The sequence below is a fragment of the Tinamus guttatus genome, unplaced genomic scaffold (genome assembly GCF_059628265.1).
Source record: "Tinamus guttatus ecotype Peru unplaced genomic scaffold, ASM5962826v1 Tinamus_guttatus_pri_ptg000083l, whole genome shotgun sequence".
NCBI lineage: Eukaryota > Metazoa > Chordata > Aves > Tinamiformes > Tinamidae > Tinamus > Tinamus guttatus.
In genome coordinates, this window is record NW_028288617.1 from 3,114,135 (window position 1) to 3,134,853 (window position 20,719).

At 45.8% G+C, this 20,719-nt stretch overlaps 1 protein-coding gene across 2 annotated transcripts in view; it reads right to left on the reverse strand.

The window, feature by feature from the left end:
* WWC3 (WWC family member 3) overlaps nt 1-20,471 on the reverse strand; it is an 87,781-nt gene extending 67,310 nt beyond the window's left edge. The window contains exon 1 of one of the 2 annotated variants that reach the window (XM_088520228.1): nt 20,254-20,471. In XM_088520228.1, coding sequence (XP_088376354.1) covers nt 20,254-20,456 — 203 coding nt within the window. In that variant the 5' untranslated portion in view covers nt 20,457-20,471. The remainder of the gene's footprint in view (nt 1-20,253) is intronic. The other variant, XM_088520227.1, reaches the window with a different exon arrangement.
* Between the last annotated feature and the right edge of the window lie 248 nt (nt 20,472-20,719).

Sequence of the window (20,719 nt, forward strand, 5' to 3'; positions counted from 1 at the left end):
TACTTGCAGGTCTATTTCCACATTTAATCTCTGAGCAACCTGAAAGAGAAACTCAAGGGATCCCAGAAGTGTTGCAAGCCTGCTTGCTTAGTTGGCCTGATGAGCAATGCTGCAGGAGATCCAGTAAGAGCAGGAACCACGAGGACTATGCCAGACAGCAGATGCCTAATGCGTGTTGAAAACCTTGTGACAAAGTCCACCTAAGAGACCAGGACTTCCAAAATTTACCACCAGCTATTCAAGGGCTATTGGGAAACATGAGTGAACTGAAAGGGAAACAACAAAAGAGGAGGAAGGCAGCAGAGTGCACCAGCATGACAGGAAATTCCAAGGAAAATGTGGTAATGACTCTTATGTATTTACTCTGCACCACACATTTTAGAGCGTTGTATCATTCTTTTAAAATCCTTCACTATTACCCATTAAGCAAGAATACAGGCTCTCACAGAAGGCAGCACAGGGAAAAGAAACAGGAGCAATCCCAGTTTTGCCCTCCTTACTCCACAGCCAGCAGCTGCCTTGAGGATCCTCCTCCCGCGGTTTCCCCCTGCCGCAGCTGCCAGGAGAGCCCGTCCCTCCCCGCCACCTTCACCCGCCTTCCTGTCCCGGCTCCCACTTCCCCAGAGGCAAATCCCGATGTTTCGGGTGTTTCCATCACTGCTGCTCCCAGCGCAGAGCACTTTCCCGAGCTAGGTCCGCGCGCTGCTCCCCCGCAGGGGCTGCTGCCCGCTCCCTAGCTCCGTACTGCCGCAGCAACAGGAATGCCTGAATGCAGTAGCTCAACAAGAAGACTCAAGACACATAAAAGTTTATTCATTCCCTGCTCATCATGATACCTGGAAGGTGGAAAGTCCTATATTAGTTTTCTAAACTTCCTGGAGAATGTTGCCCTCAGTTTGAGCCGGAGCACAACCACGATACCACCAATTAAACAAACCATTGCCATACTGTATTAAGTCTAATTTTTTCCCACTTTCGCTACAGAAATTACTGTCACTTCCACTGTCTCACCTAAGGTTTCTGTTTCTCCCACAACCATTACAAAAACAACAACAAAAAAGTAAAACTCGCAAGGTATTTTAACCAGCATTCAGCAGCACTGCTTTTCACCCTATCTTCTTCCCGGTCGTCTTTGGCTAGGAGCCTGACTGCACATCCCGTCAGACACTGCTGCTGTGCTCCTGCTTACTGGAAGTTTAGGTTGACAGAAATGACTGAACCTGAACCTGACCCCGACCACATATTGAGCGGTGCTCTTATTCGCAGTGAGGTGACCTTTCCAATTCCTGCAAACGTTAATTTTTATGGAAACTACTACAAAAACAGTAATACACTTACTAAGTCCTCAAACAAAATGATGATCTTCATCCTATTTGAAAGAAAGAAAAAAAAAGGACCCAAAAAACACACTTCCTGAACAGACTAAGGAAAAGCTTATCCTAGATAGAGCATCCAAGGAAGAGTACCTGCATCCCAGCCCCCTTCGGAGGCGGCACCACAAGGATGCTGAGCAGCGCTGAAGGGCAGATGTCCACGGGCGCGAGTGCGTTTTTGCTGACTGAACGATCTGCAGGTTACAAAACTGCAACAAACCCATAGAAGAAGCACTGTGCAACATGTATTTCTTCCCAGAAAATGAACGCTGACAGAAGCAGAGGATCTCACGGCATTTTGGTTGCCATAAAATAAATGCAGAGTTCTCAAAAGGCTAAGGCACAATTTGCTGACCATTGTGCCAATATTATTTCACAATGTAACACCCCGTGCAATCCAAGAACAGTATAAAAGAAAACAAAATATTTAAAGAGCTCTTCTATATAGACTTAAATTACTTTTAAAATGGAAACAAATTACACAAACATCATTTTCAATAGCTTGTGCAACAAGTGATATAATTTAAGAAGTCCTATGATACTGTGACAGTAAGCAAGAACAAATCCTTCTGGAACCATGCAACACCCAGCAGAACTTTACTGAGAATATGGAAAAAAAATCCACATTCTTTTTAAAACTATACAGCATGGTTTTCATTCCTTGCCTCCTTCAAAAGTAGCCAGGAAGAATTAATCCACCTTGTCCTCAGCGCAACGTTCATCCTCTTACACGTTCCGCGCCACGCGGCTCAGCGCGTTCTCCCACCATTGGGAACGCGCACGGTTTTCAGCTCCAGGTCCCGACACCAGAGCCTCCAACCTCCAACACCCCTTCTAGACCGCGCGTGCTTCCCCCCACCATATTAATGGCTTAGTGATCATTTAAAATATCATGTTCCTTTTGCGCTGAACCTTCATGAGATTTTCATGTGCAACTTCCAGCTGTATAAAATATATAGGTATGCACATAACAAGAACACTCTTTGACTAGCCCAGCCTCCTCTGAGACCACCTCTAAACCTTAACAATCATTTATAAACACATTTTTTCATTGCACGCTGTCCATAGTCAAACAAATCTTCCTCATCTTCCAAAGGTATCCGCTAGTTACGCCTAGTGCTCATCCCAAACAAAATCACTCCAGGCTGAGCTGCTGAACACCCAGTCATCACGCACTGAGAAGAGCATCAGCTACTCCCCACCATGAGCCTCATAAAAAGGTAACTTCAGCACTAGCTACTCAGATAAAGAAATAGCTTACACATTAGATAAAGCAGATTATCAGAAAATGCAGAACAGCTATGTGCATCATACCCTTGGCAAGCAGAATTACAACATACATTTCATAAGTTCAAACCCTAACTATTTTAATGTTCCATTAAAAAAATTTAATCTATTACCTTCAGTAGCAAGGTACAACTAAATAAATAACACAAAACTCTATCCTCAAATTAAGCTTGCTCATTGCTAACCTTCCTCCTGGCATAAGTAGCAAAAGCTTTACTTCAAATCTCTAGGCAAAATAACACAAGTTACTGGGGACCAAGTTCTTCTGTCTGTGGAAGCCACTGAAAGTGTCTGAGTATCACAGTTCTCAAGAAGCTCTTTGCTGTGGAAGAGTACAAAGAGTTGCAAGCACAACCAAAAAGAAGAAATGAATTTTTATATTATTCTTATTTCATTTCTACTCATGCAACCACAACATTCATTTATAATCAGAGTATCATTGCGAGGTTAAGAAGAACCATAAATAGCATCACACTGGACACAGGAATTCCAGGGTAACATTACACCAAAAGTCTGTGACAGTGCACAGGACCGAACTCAAATCTTCCAAATCCCAAATCTGTGCCACGGGACCATGCTCCTCCAGCAAGAAAAAGAGAATGATTAAAATAGGCAAACAACATTTTAGCACTGGTATTTCACAACGGGAGGGGGTCAGAAAAGACCCTACAGTAACAGCACTGCGAGACAGGCTGATGAGTCTAAAGCAGGATTTTGGATGACTGAGATGAGAAACTTACAGACACTTTTAAAATACTTGACTAAAATTAGTCTATTTGTGTTTTTATCAAGATTTGACTTATCTTTCAAAGTGGTGGCTATTGCGATTAGACTGTCAGCATCAGAAACCGCCCTGAAGCCTTGCTTTCGTTTCACAGATCTTCGCTTAAAACCAGGGCTCGTTATCGCAGGTCGCTCCCGAGCAGCTCCGCAGCGTGGGGACACACGGAGAGCGTCTCCTCCCTCGAGGCTGCCCGCTCGCCTCGCGCGGCGGAACCACCTCCTCGCCCGCCTCGCTGCGTGGGGCCGTGCGCCTGGAATGCCCACGGTGCTGCTCATTCGCACGCGAGTTGGTCGAACTCCAGCTTTTCCAAGCAGAAAAGCCTTTTTTTCCAGAGCAGGACGAGAACAAGGCGAGCCACCTTTGCTGACAGCAAAGCAAAGGGCACTTTCTGAAGTTGCTACACTCGACAGGACTTCGGCAGGCTCCCATCCTGACAGCCACAAGCTGCTTGTAGCTCCAGAAGATCCATCAGCAGCAGGTATCATCCTACAGGTCACAGAGTCATAGAGTCATTAAGGTTGGAAGGGACCTCTAGGGACCATCTAGTCCAACCCGCTGCACACGCAGGGTCACCCAGAGCACCCGGCACAGGGCTGCGTCCAAGCGGGTTTTGAAGATCTCCAGAGAAGGAGACTCCACAGCCTCTCTGGGCATCCATTCCCGTGCTCCATCACCCTCACGGCTAATACATTTTTCCTTAAGTTCCTGTGGAACTTTTGGTGTTTCAGTTTGCGGCCGTCAGTCCTCTGCGGGCCTCTAATGAAGGCTGCACTGTCTGCTCACCCTGCGAGAAATCCAACCCCAAATCAAGGCGTTACTACAGGTTACACTGAAAACATAACTTAATCTAATGTTTGGCTCCGTTTTTTGAGGATAATGCATCCAGGTGCACACACACACTGATTGGTTGTAACCAGAGTCTGTATGATAAAATCTGTTACAATCTCAAAATGCACTTACATTACTTTACTTGTTAGCACTTTTTAAACACGCAGGTGGTAGAAACATCCCTTGGTTTTAGGAAGTTGCTTCTGTTACAAAGAAACAGCTACTAAAAGCTAGCAAACAACAGCGACATTAAGAAAGAAGTTATAAATCAAGGCTTTATGAAAAAATAAGGCTATGCCATTAACGCTCTATTGAATTTTATTCCATTGAGAGGGTTCAAATTTTACAGAGACAGATACTTCAAATTCCCATGAAGTTCTGCGAAAATAGGTGGCCTAACTGAAGAGAGACGAAATCAGAAACCCAACTCTGCACCTCACTGGAGGTCAGAAAATCCACTCGGGAGCAAATGGATGCACTACCCTAAAACTGCATAGGAAAAAGCATCCACCAAAACCTGCACCTTCCCAGACACTGAGGTCAATCAGCTATAAGACACGAACCCACAGGAAACCAGGCTTCACTCGCGGAAATACCTGATTTATATAAACGGTAACATTTTCCACATAACATCTACTGCAAGCTTCTTTAGCACATCAACTTCTGTATCCTGTGAGGCATCTCCCCGCCTTGCCCTAGACATTCACGTGCAAGCTACCCAAATATTTTCCCTTCCAAATGCTATTTTCTTTAAAAATACATGAAATATTTCCTTTAAAAATCCACAGCTAGCCCTATTTATGTGACTATTTGCTGGGTGGAACAAAGTTAGATGCTAAGCTGGAAATACCATAACAGCTGAGTATTTTAACCGGCAACACCCTTGCAATGACACGCCTGCGTGTCATATCAGCCACGGACTCGGCAGCCTTAGAAATCTGACATCTCCCAACCTGAAAAATCCATATGCTTGGCATGTTTATCAAAATTTTACATACATGTTTTCACAGATGTTCTTATGTTAAAAATACCTAAGCATATATTCACGACTTTGACACTTATCAGTGTCAAACAGAGAAATCGGGCAGTTCTATATTCCACCCTTCTGAAACTAGCTACAACTTCTGTGCCATGCCATCATTTATTTAACAATAATTGCCTGGTCTAATTAAGATTTGAAAGGCAGTTCATGTCATTTTGAACACTGAAACTTTATAGATAAATCAACAGCCCTGTCACCCATACTGCTCTGCCAATACAGCTGTGCATTATTTATATATAGTAGTACAGTTATACCGGCTGCATGTCCTAAGTAAATATAAGGGTGCTGCAGTGCCTTGTGCATCTAATATTACTGGGTTTGGGAGATTTTTACTCCAAATTTGAAAGCAAACATATGACGATACATATGAAGGCTGCACTGCATTTTAAGTTAGACACCAGATGCACTGAGGGTGGAGGGAAAAAAATGACTTGTTTCTAATTTGAACATTTCCTGACCATTTGTTGTCATGTTTTGCAGCTTGAGCGTCACCGAAATTTGTCTTCTTGCATTTGAACAACAGGGGGAGACTGGTGAACTGAGGTGCCCCTGGATTCAGTAATCCACTAGACAGCTACGTCTTGATTAAAAATATTTCTCCTGATTAAAAGTGACCCACCCTTGAGAATCAAAGGGAGAGGAATTTGGAGACGCGCCAGTTCATACAATAACTGTGTTTATTTGTCTTAATAAATATTTAAGAAACATGACTTGTGGTATTTGATATAACTGAGCCTGTAGTTAAAAGGCCTCTCCATGACATAAGCAAAGAACAGTCTCTCCTCTTTATTTGTCCTCCTCCTCAACATTCAAGGCTAATCTAGTTTGAGGCCAGGAAAAAGACTGCGCTGGATCATTTTAAACAAACCATTGTAGTAAAACGTGAACAGGAAATTCCTAACTGCCCTGCTCAAAAGAACAATGATTAGAAAAACAACGCAAACTCACAAAGCACAAGGAACCTGCAAACTATCCCGGCGGCTGGCAGGGCCCGGGGGGAGGGAAGAAACCCCTCAAGAACAAATGCACGGAATTCAGGAATCCAGGACTTGGCGGTTCTTCCCATCCTCACCTCAAGCCTCTGTCGCAGCTCCTCACCCTGCTCTCCCCGCTGGGCCTGGGCTCTGCCGCAGGAGAGGCGCTCCCCAGCGCAGGACAGGGGCACAGAGAGAGCAGGCCAGGGCCCTCGGGGACGTGGGGCGCGCGGGCCGGGCCGCCCGTGTTCGGCCGGCTCCCTCGGGGACGTGGGGCGCGCGGGCCGGGCCGCCCGTGTTCGGCCCGCTCCCTCGGGGACGTGGGGCGCGCGGGCCGGGTCGCCCGTGTTCAGCCCGCTCCCTCGGGGACGTGGGGCGCGCGGGCCGGGCCGCCCGTGTTCGGCCCGCTCCCTCGGGGACGTGGGGCGCGCGGGCCGGGTCGCCCGTGTTCGGCCCGCTCCCTCGGGGACGTGGGGCGCGCGGGCCGGGCCGCCCGTGTTCGGCCCGCTCCCTCGGGGACGTGGGGCGCGCGGGCCGGGCCGCCCGTGTTCGGCCCGCTCCCTCGGGGACGTGGGGCGCGCGGGCCGGGCCGCCCGTGTTCGGCCCGCTCCCTCGGGGACGTGGGGCGCGCGGGCCGGGCCGCCCGTGTTCGGCCCGCTCCCTCGGGGACGTGGGGCGCGCGGGCCGGGCCGCCCGTGTTCGGCCCGCTCCCTCGGGGACGTGGGGCGCGCGGGCCGGGCCGCTCATGGAGCAAGAGATTCGGATATGGGGTAAACTCGTTTTTAAGGGAAGCATGGGAGAGTATGCCACACACTATATATGATTTTATCAACTGACTCCAGACAGACTAAATACCTGAAGGGCAACGTAGGGGAAAAATAAATAAATAAATTCTGAGCATACATGTGAGGAGCCAGAAAAGACAACTGTGCAGTGCATACCTGCATGCATTCTGTTGTCTGAAGCTTTGATTTTGTTATCAGCATCTTCTTTTAGATAATAATGTTATCTAATTAACCAGGTAATGACCAAAAATCTTCATGCAGGTCAGAAATTTGCCAAGGACATTAAACCAAGGATGGAAACCAGGACCAGGTCGACACAAACGAAAACCTCTCTCCTGCCATGTTGAAGGAGTTCAGCAGATGCTGTGAAAGTGAATGGAGGAATCAGCTCGCTCCCAGCAGGCAGATGTACAGGGAACGCAGATGAGCTATATAATAATGTCACTGTTGCCCAACAGAGGGACAGGTACAGGCACACCTACAAGATTACTGCCAGAAGTCATTTACCTAACGTGACACTGCAGCAGACTGCGATACGGAGAAGCTCATTTTCTACCTGTAACAAGTTCTAAAATGAGCCACATATTTCAGTGGAAGAGAGAACCTGTACAAAACGTACACCTGAACAACACTGTGACAAGCCTTATGAATGCATATTTAAAAAAAAGTCTCTGACCCATATGCATATGCACCATCCAGTGTTAGGCCCTTTATTAAGGCACAGAAAGATAATCTGTGTATCCTGTAATGGTTCCTGCATATTTGTGTTAGGATACATTCTCATGAGCTAGAAAAAAGTTTTGTTCTCAAAACCTTTTATTACATTTAACAGAATAAATTACGACTGCATCTCCAAAACTTCAAATAAAGACATCCACAAACAAACAAAAAAAATACAAATAAGAATTTTCAATGCAACTTATTTTACAATGGGAAAATAATTTCCCATTGCAACTGGAAATACTGCATTTTTATAGCACCATGAATCAATCAGAACCTAAGAGTCAGGTTGTGAATACAGACATCTTGACATTCTACTCCAAAAATAGGCAAAAAGACTTTTTTAACAAAAAATTAAAGGTTTTATTTCACTTTTTTGTTTTAAATCATAACAACCTCCTTTCCAGACAAGGTAATTCTACCACTTCAACAATCCTCAAGACAAATATGCACAGTTCCACTGTTAATTCCTCCTCCAATATTATCTTCTTCCAGAATAGAGGGCACTTAGCTAGCACTCCAAGAACAGTAATCATGCTTCATACACAACACAAACCAACTTACTAAAACCAGCTGTTCATAAAGATCAAGGAAAATGTTTGCTAAACATAGTATTATATATATACTGTATATATAATAATACCATAAAACACAAACATTATATTTTGCTGTATCAGAAATAAGTTCAGTTGAAGCAGGACAAGCAATAGGATCTTTGTTCCTTGCTTCTGTACATGTTCCCCTTGACTAAGGCAGAATTAAGCTCAAAAATGGTATTTCACAGACTCCCATATGAACTTTGTAGATACTTCTGATTAAGACATGACTGAAGAATCACTTCTTCCTGCTGTAACCAAGCATATTAAAAATCCTCTACCATGAGTGCATAAACTGCAATTGCCAAAGCTTCAGAACTGGGTGAAATTATGAAGTTTTCACAACAGTTCTTCCTCTTGATGACAAGGGCTTTACTCCCAAGGGTCCCTGGAGCTAACATAAATTTATGGTTAATCAGGCTAGATTCAAATTACAGTTGACTTAGGCACACCCAAATCTTTTTTTTTTTTTTGCTTCCCTTTTTGGGAAAGTCACTTTTTAATACCTCTTTGAAACACGACAGCTTAGCCAAAATGAAGGCATGTTTTTTTCCATACAGACAAGAAAGAAGAAATTAAGCTACAATTAGAAAAGTTAATTGTGGGAAATATTACTGAAAGTGGAAGCAGTGACCTCACACATTCAGGTGTGCTGGGGGAAGGACTGCATTTCATCACGCTGAGGAGTCTCGAGACGCCCAGCAAACTAAACCATCACTTTGTTGAAGGACAGCATTTTTAACCAGCTGTTCTGCAAGCTGGTACGAGCCAACATTTTTCTAATTGAATAACTCTAAGATTGAATTGGCCCAGCTGAGCACTACATTAAATACCGAGTTTTTGGCACGGGGTTCCTATTTATCGCAAGTGAGTACACCCATAATCACAAGAGCACCCTTGGCTTTTCCTGCAGTCACTTACAGGCTGGTGGGAAAACAAATATAAGGCAACTTAAACCAACACAGAGTAGCATCATCACTTTTCTTTTTTTTTATACCATCATTCAGTACACCTCACACCGCTGAAAATGTGTGCCCATTCTTCCCTTTGCCCAGGAAAGGCAACAACTTGTTTGCTCTTGATGATGTCCACACACAAAGAGTGTGCCTTTTCTTTGTGCCAAGTCTTCCTCTTCTCTTTTTCATTCAAGAATTCAATTTTACTACGTCTTACAGTAGGTTTACTACATGAATATTATATATAATTTTACAGCTTCAAATGCATTAAACTGTTTGAAGTACTATACTATTCCAAGAACGGAGAGCATTTTTGATTTTCATTTGCATGAATAATTGTAGCATTTCCAGAATTATTCACTGTCATAATTACCAAAAATGTCTTTTTGCATGTCCTGAAGAAAATTATTTGTTGCAGTCAATAAGCATTTCACTGATCACATGTTGAATCTCATCCGCTTAGAAAAATAAAGAAACTTAATGTGCTTCGTTGGAAACAACGGAAATACTCCAGGTCACAGCATACCATGGCTCCAAAGGAAATCAAAACTATTTAGACTGCGCTCCTGTGATTTACTTACGCAAGCCTAATTTTTGCTCAATAGAGAGACATATTCTTTATCTGGATAGAGGTTTGACAAATTATCTACTGGTAGAACCAGTTCCAACATTGTTCTATAAAGAAGTGAGCTATGCCTTCTCTAGCTCATAAGAGACAACTGTCAAATTAATTGTGTGTTTGCTATCAATTATGGAGTTAGAAACTTTTATTTCAGTTTTTACTGAAACTACACATGATACAGCAGTCATGATGTTCCTTTAACTGATTTTTGTTGGGTTTTGTGGTTAATTTATTCTGCAGTTTGGGGTTCAGTGCAGTATTGATCTTTCTTAAGTGCAGTATATGTTTTTTACTTATGCGCAGTATAGATCTTTCATACTGTGAGTCTGCTTTTATCCAGAAATTGCAATTTTGAGGAAGCAGAAGGTACACAACAGTGATTTCCAAATACATGTAATACTTTCTCCATCTATTCATCTTTATTGCTGAATTGCCTAAATACAACATTAGCTTACTTTTTATTCTAAGCTACCCTTTAAGTATTCATGTAATAACCGTTCAAATCGAGTAACTTTGGACTCTATCCTCCTTGGAGAAGTGTGCCACAATTTGCTGCTGCTATACAACTCATTCATTTTGCAGTATTTTGCCAGCATAGATAAGCCAGGCTTTTTAGGAATACATTGTGCATTAACATCAAATAATCATTTTTTAAGATTTTTTAGTATCTTTAGTATCAGTTTAAATTATAATCCAAAATCAAATAAATAAAATTTGGAACATTATGCATTTTCAGCACAGAGGCCAAAATTCACATTTTGCCATAAAGAATCATAGTCAATTTATACTTTACTTAGGCTGAAGCGTGCTCTCTCTTTTGCACACACAAAGTACAATATAAATCAAAACAGTTTCAACAAGATTCCCCGTAGATATTTCATCTTGAAAATAACTCTTTGGGAGAGCTATGAAAGATAGCCTTTGATTCTCCGTCGCTGGTTCAAGGGTGTTGATATCGCTGTGCTTTATTTTTGTCCCTTGCCAATTAAATGCACTGACATAGGAAAGTCTTTAAGAACCCTAACAGCAGAAAGAGCAACGGCAGCTTCCCGGCCTCGCTGCTGTGCCCTGGGCGGCCACGGGCACCGCCAGCCCGCGAGGGGACAGCACGGCCCTGAGCCCGCGCCAAGCTCGGCCCCGCGCACAGGCGCCTTCCTGCGCCCCCGGGACACCCCTTGGCGGGACGCAGGGAGGGCTCTCGCACACAGGGAGGACACGGAGGGTCGCTCCAGCGCTTTGGCTCGTGCGACGCACACCTGGAGGAAGCCGCTGACTCCGGTGGTTCAGCGGGCCACCAAAAGTGACCCATCACCATTTTTGGCAATATGGTGTTTTCAGCACATCCTGACTGCAGGAAGCGCAAGTTATGTTTCCTACCTGAAACAGGATCAAGGAACGGCGCAGACCCCTTCAGCACAACAGCACACAGCCCAAAGCCCCCAGCCTGGCCTTCAAAGGCCACCCGGCAGCCACCGGCTCTCGCTCCACCACAGCAGTCCAGGACTCGGAGCAGGAGTCCCAGCTCCTCTCCCTCAGCGGACAGCAGAACGCTCACTCCTCGCCTAAGGCAAGCAACACAATCTCCACCTCTCCAACTTGGCAAGTCCCAACCTTGATCCCTTAAAAAAATCCCCAATTCAAATGTCACTATTTTCTTTTCAGCTCAAAACACTGCTAACATAGAATCACAGAATCACAGAATCCTTTAGGTTGGAAGCGACCTTTAGAGATCACCGAGTCCAACCCTCCTGCACACGCAGGGTCACAAACCCACCTCCGGAGCCCCTCCAACAGTTGTCCTGCTGTTTTTACCTCTGCCTGCCTTTTCACGCTCCAGCTCCACAAGCTACACCCTGGGCTTTTACACCAAGGGGAGATGCCCCCAATACCAACCTGGACAGACGCTCTTGCCCGCCTCCCTCAGGCTCTGGCCGCAATGGCAACGCTCATCACGGATTTCACCAATTCTTTTGTGAGCCCGACCAGGCTGCTGCCAACTCCCTCCCCAAAACAGCAGCGTGGTCCGTACCCCAAAGCTCCTCTTATAGAGCCATTTCCGTGCTGTTACTCCACTGGAAAATTTAGCATAGAACCTGTTTCATCAACTTCCCTTTCTTCTTACAACCCCTTTTTTACGTCTGAAAAGTGAAAAAAATGCCTTATAACTCACTTAGATACAAGTTATTTTACTATGGACTTACCTGACTATTGTTCACTGAGAAGCTTCACTCAAGAAGGTGTTTTAATTGACTCACCAATGCCCCTTAAGCCAATTTCTTACTGAGTCACACTTAACTGACACAAGAAACTCAAAAATCCACTTGCACTGACAGTAAGCCAGTTCAGACACCTAAACCAGCTGACTGCTACCCTTGCCACCTAACCCTCCCCGCAAAAAAAAAGAAAAATTAAATAATTCTTGCCAGATAGCCCCCTTTAGCTTAGCGCGAGGTCACCAGCACCACTGCAAGCGATGCACAAGAGCTGGGGCCGGTGGGGAGGGCCCTGCTGCTCGGGCAGCCGCAGCCGCGGCCGGCACCGCTGCCCGCGAAACGGCGGCGAGCGCGCACCGACGCGCTGCACGGGACCCCGGCGGGCAGGGGCCGAGCACGCGCCTTCCGCGGCCCGCTGCTTCAGCCAGGGGCGAGACCAAGATCACTTAAAGGCTGTGATGCTTGATGGCTCTACTTGTGAATGTGAGTGTCACATCTGCAGCAGATAAGACACTCGGGAAGTACTATTTTTAACCCGCAGACACAAAAAGCATTAGTTTTATTTTGTTTTGCCAAAATATCAACTAAATACTTTCGTTCAGCCTCACATACAATTTTAGGAAGCTTCTTTCACCCTTCCAGTCAACATCACTTTGTTATAAGCTATATGTAACGGTACCTACCTATGGGGCTTGTTAGTAGGACTTCGTTTGTTGTAGACAAATTCCTAATTTTTTTTGTTGCCTATAGGTCATGTGTTCTTATATTTGCATCACGCTGTCACTGTATTTACATTCACTAAAAGCATTAAGTGCAGTCTGAGAGATAACAACTTATCACTAGGATCTAACTAGGAATTTTTCCCCAGGTAATCTAACCTGTACCCAATGCTGGACACACGACTCTTCCAACCTTGCACTCTGCCACATGCAAACCGCAATTCTTATACAAGCAGACGCTCCCCCCTCCAAAAGAAACATTAATGCAATTGCCTAACATTTTTTTAGAATCAGAGCTGCTCTATCGCAACAAATACAACCACGATGCCTACATCGCCCCAGGTATGCAATGAGCTACACATTGAGGGAAATAGAAAAGCATCTTCTCCAAAGAGCTCTAATCACTGGTAATAGTTGCTGCATCAAGGTCTTCCCTGCTTAAAAGATCAAACTGACAGATAGTCAATACCATTCCCACAAAAAAAAATTGTTATATATTTTCTCTGTATTGTTAAAAGACTCTGAAGTCACAAGGGCTAATTCAATCCTTTCTAGTAAGCACACAAATATAGCAAGGCAGATGCCTGCGTTCATTGTTTAATTGCTAAAAACATTTCCATTTCAATGTCGAAACAGCACAGAGACAGCAAAACCTCTTCTCATCTGTAAAATTAAACAAAGCCTTTGGAAGCTTAACAATGTTCTTCTTTGTTATCTAAAGAGTTATTTGATGTTTAGCATACACAAATCTTGCCAGTTTTGTTGCCTACACTAGATTGGATCTGCGTGTGTGTGTGTGTGTGGAAACGTGCATGGACGTGCGTATTTTTAATGGGTAAAAATTAATCAAATAAGTTAGAATTTACTTCTACTGCACTACAAGGAAAATCTTTCAGCTTCAAGAGGAAAGAGTAGATCCTCTCATCTACCTTCAGCAACTTTACAAAAACTTCCCTAGAAACATCGATAATATTCAGTGACTGGAGGTACACCACTCATTTTTAACAAGGCTGAATTACAAGAGCGGTTTATTAGAAAATATGAATACTGACTTCAAAGAGACAATACTATTTTCAAACAACATAAATATGGCAAAGAGTGTCTAAGTCATAAAACACTGCTTAGAAAAAGTGAATAATTTTATATAATGTACCTATGAATCAACTTATTTTTTATTCAGATTTTAATGCTTAAAAACATCGACTAAATTTGAAAAGATATCTGACACCAACTAACACTGATTAAACATAAGTGCCCTAGATTTTTAATCATTAGAAATTTTACTGAAGACACTCACAGTATAAAAGATGTGATTACCTGAAGACTTAACCAAACTAAGGGAAGAAAAAAGGTGTGAATCCATACCTCTCCTGAAAGGCCAAAAAACGCCAGGTTTATCCCAGCATACATACTTCCGAGACCTTCCAGACGAAAGCTGACCTAGAGTTTGCCTTTGAAAACGGCACTGATTTATGGGGAACAGGAATGGAGCACAAAGGCGCTCGCAGGGGAGGCGCGGGACGCTGCCGCCGCGCTCCCCGAGCGCCACGTGCTGCGCGCGGATCCCCGGTCCCGCGCCGGGACAGCGGCCGCCCGGCTCTGCCCTCCGCACCGCGGCTGCAGCCGCGCTCCGCATCCGTGCCAAAAATCCAGAGCATCTGGATCTCAAGTACTACTTTATATGCAATGTTTTTAATATAAATTCTATCGAGCCCGCTCCACTTACTGCTAACTTGAGGCAATCAAATGATGCGGCGGCAGTGATCCAGATGTCCAAAGTGGCGGGGACAAAGTGTGTTTCTTCCTTGCTGTGTTACGAGAAACAAGCAGATAGAGAAGCTCCCCACTTTCTAATGAAAAGGTGGCTGAGCTGCCAATCCATCTGAGATGTATTTAGCTAGATGTATGATCTAGAGCTCAAAGGAGATATCGTGTAATGGAGGCATTGCGAATAAATAGACAATGGGACTTCAAGCAATAACTGAGTTAACCTGGCAAAAAGAAAACACAAGCTGAATCAGAGAACTTAATCTAGAGTGCAAAAGGAGGGGGAAAAATTGTTCCAACAGTTAGTTTTACTTACTATTAAAAGCATATCCTGTTTCTGACTTCAAATTCTGGCAATCAGCTACTATTATAAAAAACTACTATACCAAAGAGCTGTAAAGTCCTAGATATCATCTCTTTTTATGAACAGTAACCAAGCCACTTCTTAAACACCTCTTCAAACTGAATAAATTCAGCAATTTCTCTCACTGAAAGGCATATTTTCCAGATCCATACTCACTCAGACATTTTTAAACTATCTCCATCTCTTGTGAGCTTAGCACTGATAGCCTAGAGAGCTCATTTATAAAATCACAGCCAAATTAATTTCAGTAGTTCTGCTTCCCTTTCTGCAAAGTATCACTTCCAAAAATAATTCTGCATCCTACAGGTTACATGTTTTACATTAGCGGTTCGCACTGCACAGTCAAATAATGCATGTGGTTTAAAGCCATCCCGTCGCCACAATGTTTTCACGGTGATGTACTGAAATATTGAACAGTACTTTCGCTTTCTTCTGTATCTCTGATTAAATTATCAAAATTCATCAAAAAGCAAGTAAGCGAGCACAAAACATAAGAAAATACAGAAGAACTTGAGGTAAAATTCCAAAATGGCAGCAGTACTAAATACTTTGTTTTCATCCTTGTGATGCTTTGGAATAGAAGTATTTGAGTTATAATGCTGAATGACACTTGTTGGCTAATCTTTGAAATCTCTGATGTAATGACTCTTGACGAGTAGTGATTGTTCTAGTGCTGAATGACTCTAGAGCTCTCTAGGAATCTGCTCTAGAACTGCTCTCATGATAGGTACTCCGAAAGATCCAGAGACAGGCATCACCTTCCAATTTTGGCAAAACTTGTAGCGATTCTAATCTCTTATCACATGCAGCCGACTGATCAGTCCTCAACCTTCGCTCCTCTCCGTGTACCAAATAAGGCAGAAGAAAGTCTATGAAAAGTCGCTTGTCACTAGAAATCCTCTCTTAACACAGCAAAGAAGTAGTTAAGCAACTTAAATCTGAATTTTCCAGCTCTGAAAATTTGACATGAACATCATGCGTCCGACTTGGGCTCTTGAAAATTTGACATGATCATCAAGTCACTTGGCGCTTTACTTGTGATCAATTGCTCTGGAACAGGGGAAGCCGCCCCAATACGGCTAATCGAGGTAGACACATGGATGAGAGCACTGTGCTCTGCCACTCACCATCACGCTGCAAAGGGTGGCAGCAACGGGCTGGCTCTGTCCTGGCTCACGCAAGGAAGCAATGTGGGTTTCACACACATTTAGCCAAAAGCAAATCCATGGTGAGAATAAGGAACCCTGAAACAGTTCAGAAGAAAACAGCGAGCGCTTCTGGGCACTTAATTTACCAAAGCATTTCTTCTCTGCACCCCTGTACCACAGACCTGCTCCATGTCTTCTTCGGGCCAGCTCCTTGTGTCATTCCCACTATCTCAGACTGCTTGGTTCCAGCCTCTGTAATCCTCATTTCTAATCACAGCCTCCTCGTCCAGCACACGTTTCATTGCCTGACCCTATCCCTCATTTCATACCCACTTTTTATCCTCATACTTGGCCCAGTCCCTGCACACCGCCCCGTATGCATATTTTCTGGCTACCGACTTGCAGAATTCCTCATCCATACTCAGCGCTCCTTCTCTTCCCTCTGGGTTCCCTGCAGAGCCAAGTAACAACTGACAACCTCACACCCTCAACCCTCACCAGACCGGTTTATTCTTACCTGTTTCTCCCCGTCCTACTGGTTTTCAGGCCCGTTTTCCTTCTTTTAGCTTCCCAGGCTTCAGGTGCCATCAGCCTTCTTCTCTCCCCCCTCTACTGCCAAACCAGATTGCTTTGCTTCCCTCAACCTACCAAAATTTCCCTTTCTGTGTCAAATTCCAAGGCCAACTTGTTCCTGTAGGCCCTGCTTCAACCCACCTCTCCTATAAGATCAGGGTTTTTCTTCCTGCACTCAAATTAAGCAGCTTTCAGGTCTCAGAAATAAGAGGTCGCCGAGGACACAGTGCAGAAAGGCTCCCTGATCTGTTACCACATCAGCAGCTCACAAAGCAGAAAACTTCTGCAAACGCAGCTGCTAAAATCCAAGTCTTTACGCAACCCATACTGATTCTCAAAAGCTCCCAAGTTGACCAAAATGGAGGAGTTTTTCATGCAGCAATGCTGTTATACCTTAAGAGGTTTAAAACCCCACTCCAAAATAACGTACTTTAAACCTTCTCTGAAGATGTCTCATACTAAGAAACTGAAGGTATCGATTTACTTACCATACTTTTATTTGAAAAGAAAACAACACTACCATTTGACTGAAGTTTCCACGTAAAACAGCTCAACTACAAAACACAAGCTTGGAAAGTTTCCCAAATTCCAAGAGTTTGGGAAAAATTCTAATCGCTTTGAAGGAAGGTCCTGTAACAGAACATGCCAAGCAACAGCTACAAGGGCTAGTGCCACAAATATCATCAATATGAACCACAAATGAAGTCACTCTTTTATAAAACCATTTACAATCCCCAATGATTGACCAGATTCTCAGTAAGCAAAGTACTGTGCAAACACAAGATAAAGGGGCAATTCCCTGCCTTGGAGAGCTTGCAGTCTATTAAGATAAAAGATGACGATGACAGTAAGATGAAAATGTACAGTAAATGGTTTCGAGATCTACAAGATCTGCTAGACAATTTACAATTTATTCATTAAATACAGTCCACACAGATCAACAAAAGGATCTTCATCAAGCTAAGGAGTGATCTGATACCAGAGATAAGAAGCTTCACAAAGGCGCACTCTTCATCACTCATTTACTATCTCCTCTTTTGTTTCTTAGTTTATGATCTATTACAGTAACAACAAAGTGGAATAAGGTGTCCAATTCTGATATCTGCTTCTACTCCAGTCTCTTGACTTAGCTGCCTTGCCTCCCTCACCTTCTCTTTCCTTGGCTCTAAAATCCTTTATACGTCTTACCTCTCTTTTCTTGACTTCTCCAGTTATTATTATTTCCTTCTCTGACTTCTTTCCAATTATGGTGAGGAAGAGCTTTTCCCTCCCTCCCCGCTTTTTTTCTGAATTTAAGAACTTCTTGAAATTAAATTTACTAAACCAGGCTACACTAAAGACTGATCAATCTCAGGGGGGAAGGCTGAAAAGAAAAACAAAATACCGTGTCCCAACTCCCAGGGAAAGAGGAGCTTGGAGGGGACGCCAATGAGGCTCCTGCCCCTGGCAATGCTTGGGGCTGCTGCCGCTCGGAGGCCGCAGCATCGGGAACACGGCCCCAGCTCCCTACTTTTGTTCAGTTCCTCCTAGAGAGGAACGAAGCTTCTCCATGCACTGGGAAACAGGAGGGTTGGGATCTCTCATTCTACACCAAAATCTAAATGCTGAGGTAGATGTGACACAAGTATAATATCCTGTTCTTCACTTTTTCAAGCTTTTTTATTTCCTAAAAAAAAAAAAACAACAAACAACAACAGCAAACTACTATACCATTTCCCTGCTGCTCTGACCTTTCTTTCCCAGTCTTTGGCAGGACGTAACTAACCTGATCCTCTCCTACTTTGCTGCTGCCCACGGGACCCTGAATAGCTGCAATGAAAACTAAAAAGACCGGTCACTTCCCACTACACGGGAAAACACAACTTCCCTTTGAAGCAACAACGGTGGTCTACTCTAAACCCGCGATTAACTCTGCCACCATAAAAGTAAAACTGGCCTCAACTACTGGAGTCCTGTGGAAACTGCCGAGACTCATGAAAACATCATGTTTTTCCTACCTGCCTCAACCTAAATGTATCAACTGCTGCTACCCTACATGCCTAACTCAAAAAACAGAACTTGGTTTAAACACTGCTGTGAAGAAGTATTCAGAGACATTTTCAAACAGTATGCAGTTTTTCAAACTACTTCTTCAAAATATTAAGCCTTAACTTTAGGCACACTGTTTAAATTGAACTGTGCTACATCATACCCGAATGTAAGCCCTGTAGTAAATTGCTTAATCAGTTTTTTCATCGCCTACATACAAGATACTCCGGGAGGCAAAACTGTGCAGCCTCCAAAATTCACAGAAAGGAAGACACGCAAAGAAGCCACAGACACGTTACCATGTCATCAGTTACCTTTACCAGCGAATACTAAAAATAAGCAAACAGTAAGACATATGTATATGATGTTGTAGAAAGACACACCATCTAAAACGCACTAGCAAATATTTAACGTATCGTCAAAAAAAAAAGCACATGCATAAGTGTGTATAAATAACACGACAAAAGATCTCAATCTCATCGGTAAACATTTAGGCTATTGAAACAGTTATGTATCATTGTGCAAGACGGCAGGAATTGCTCAAATTACTGGAGTCTTTAACCCAGACTGTGCTTAAATGTTTCTGTGGCCTGCTTAACATTCCAGGCATACTTCTGGCAAGGTAGCTCTGGCTGAGCTTCAAGCTGTCCTTGTCCAACTTTCACTTACTATAAAAACATTGTTTAATATAGAAAAGCATACACGGAGACATATGTTTCTTATTTCGCAGGCCCCTCGAATACTGACACTTGTGTTCGCTAACCCTAGGTGGAAATTTTTCGGCAAACCCCCTTGAGGCGAGGCTCTCTTTACCAGGCTCGGCACCCGCCGCAGCCCCTGCTCCGCGCGGGCGCTCCCGGCGCGCTCGCCCCCCGAAACGCGCCGGTCTCCGCGCGCCGCGGTTGGGAGGAAAGGGCCTGAAGACGCGCTGAAAAGCGCCATGGCAGCCGCTCGCAGCAGGCCGCGCGCTGCCGAGTCCGGCGGGGCAGCCGCCCCGGCACGCGGCGCTACCCCTCGCGAGGAGGGAGCCTGCCGGGCCGCCTCGGGATGCCTCGCGCTGCTGCCCACGAGCCGGGCCCGCTAATAAAGCGGCGGGGCCAAGGCCGGGGCGCGCAGCGGGGCTGCACCGGCCTCAACGCCGGCCGCGCACCCCCGGGCTGCCGCGAGGCGCCCTGGCCGCAGGACGCGCTCGTGTTGGGGGGGCTCTGGGGCTCCCATTTTTTATTAATTCGGCATATTCGCAGTACGGCTGCCAAGCACGCAACAAAAGGCCTCCCCGCCGATCACCGCCGCCCGGCCTCGCCGCGGCGGCTCCGCGGGGGCCTCTCGGCGAGCGGAGCCGCCGCCGCTGCCGCCGGTCGCCGTGACAGGGGCCGCGCGGCCCCGGCCGGGGCTCCGCGGCGCCTCCCGCCGCCGCAAAATGTCGCCGGCTCCGTGCGAGGGCCGCCGGGGCGGCTCCCCGCTCGGCCCTTACCTGTCGCGGGGGTCGATCCACGAGGTCTGCCGCGTGTTGTGGTCGATGTAGAAGACGCGCCCGTCGAAGTCCCGGGCCTCCTCCCAGCCGGCGGGCAGCGGCAGCTCGGAGCTCTCGCGGCCGCGCTGCCCGCCCGCCGCCGCCGGCCCGCCGCCCTGCGCCGCCGCCTGCCGCCGCCGCCGCCCGCCGCTCAGCCACGGCATGGCCGCCGCTCCGCCCGCCGCCGCCGCCGCAGCGCCCGTCCCGCCCGGGCCGCCCGCCGCCTCCCGCAGCACTAGCAGGCGGCCCCGCGCGGAGCGGGACGCGGGCGGCTCCGGCAGCGCCGCGCCGGGCTCATCCTCCCCCGCGCCGCGCCGCGCCGGGACCAGCCCCGCCGCGGCTCCTAACCCCGCCCGGGACCTGCCCCGCGCCGCCGCGGCTCCCAGCCCCCGAGCGCGGCCCGCCGCTCAGCTCAGCGCCCCGCCGC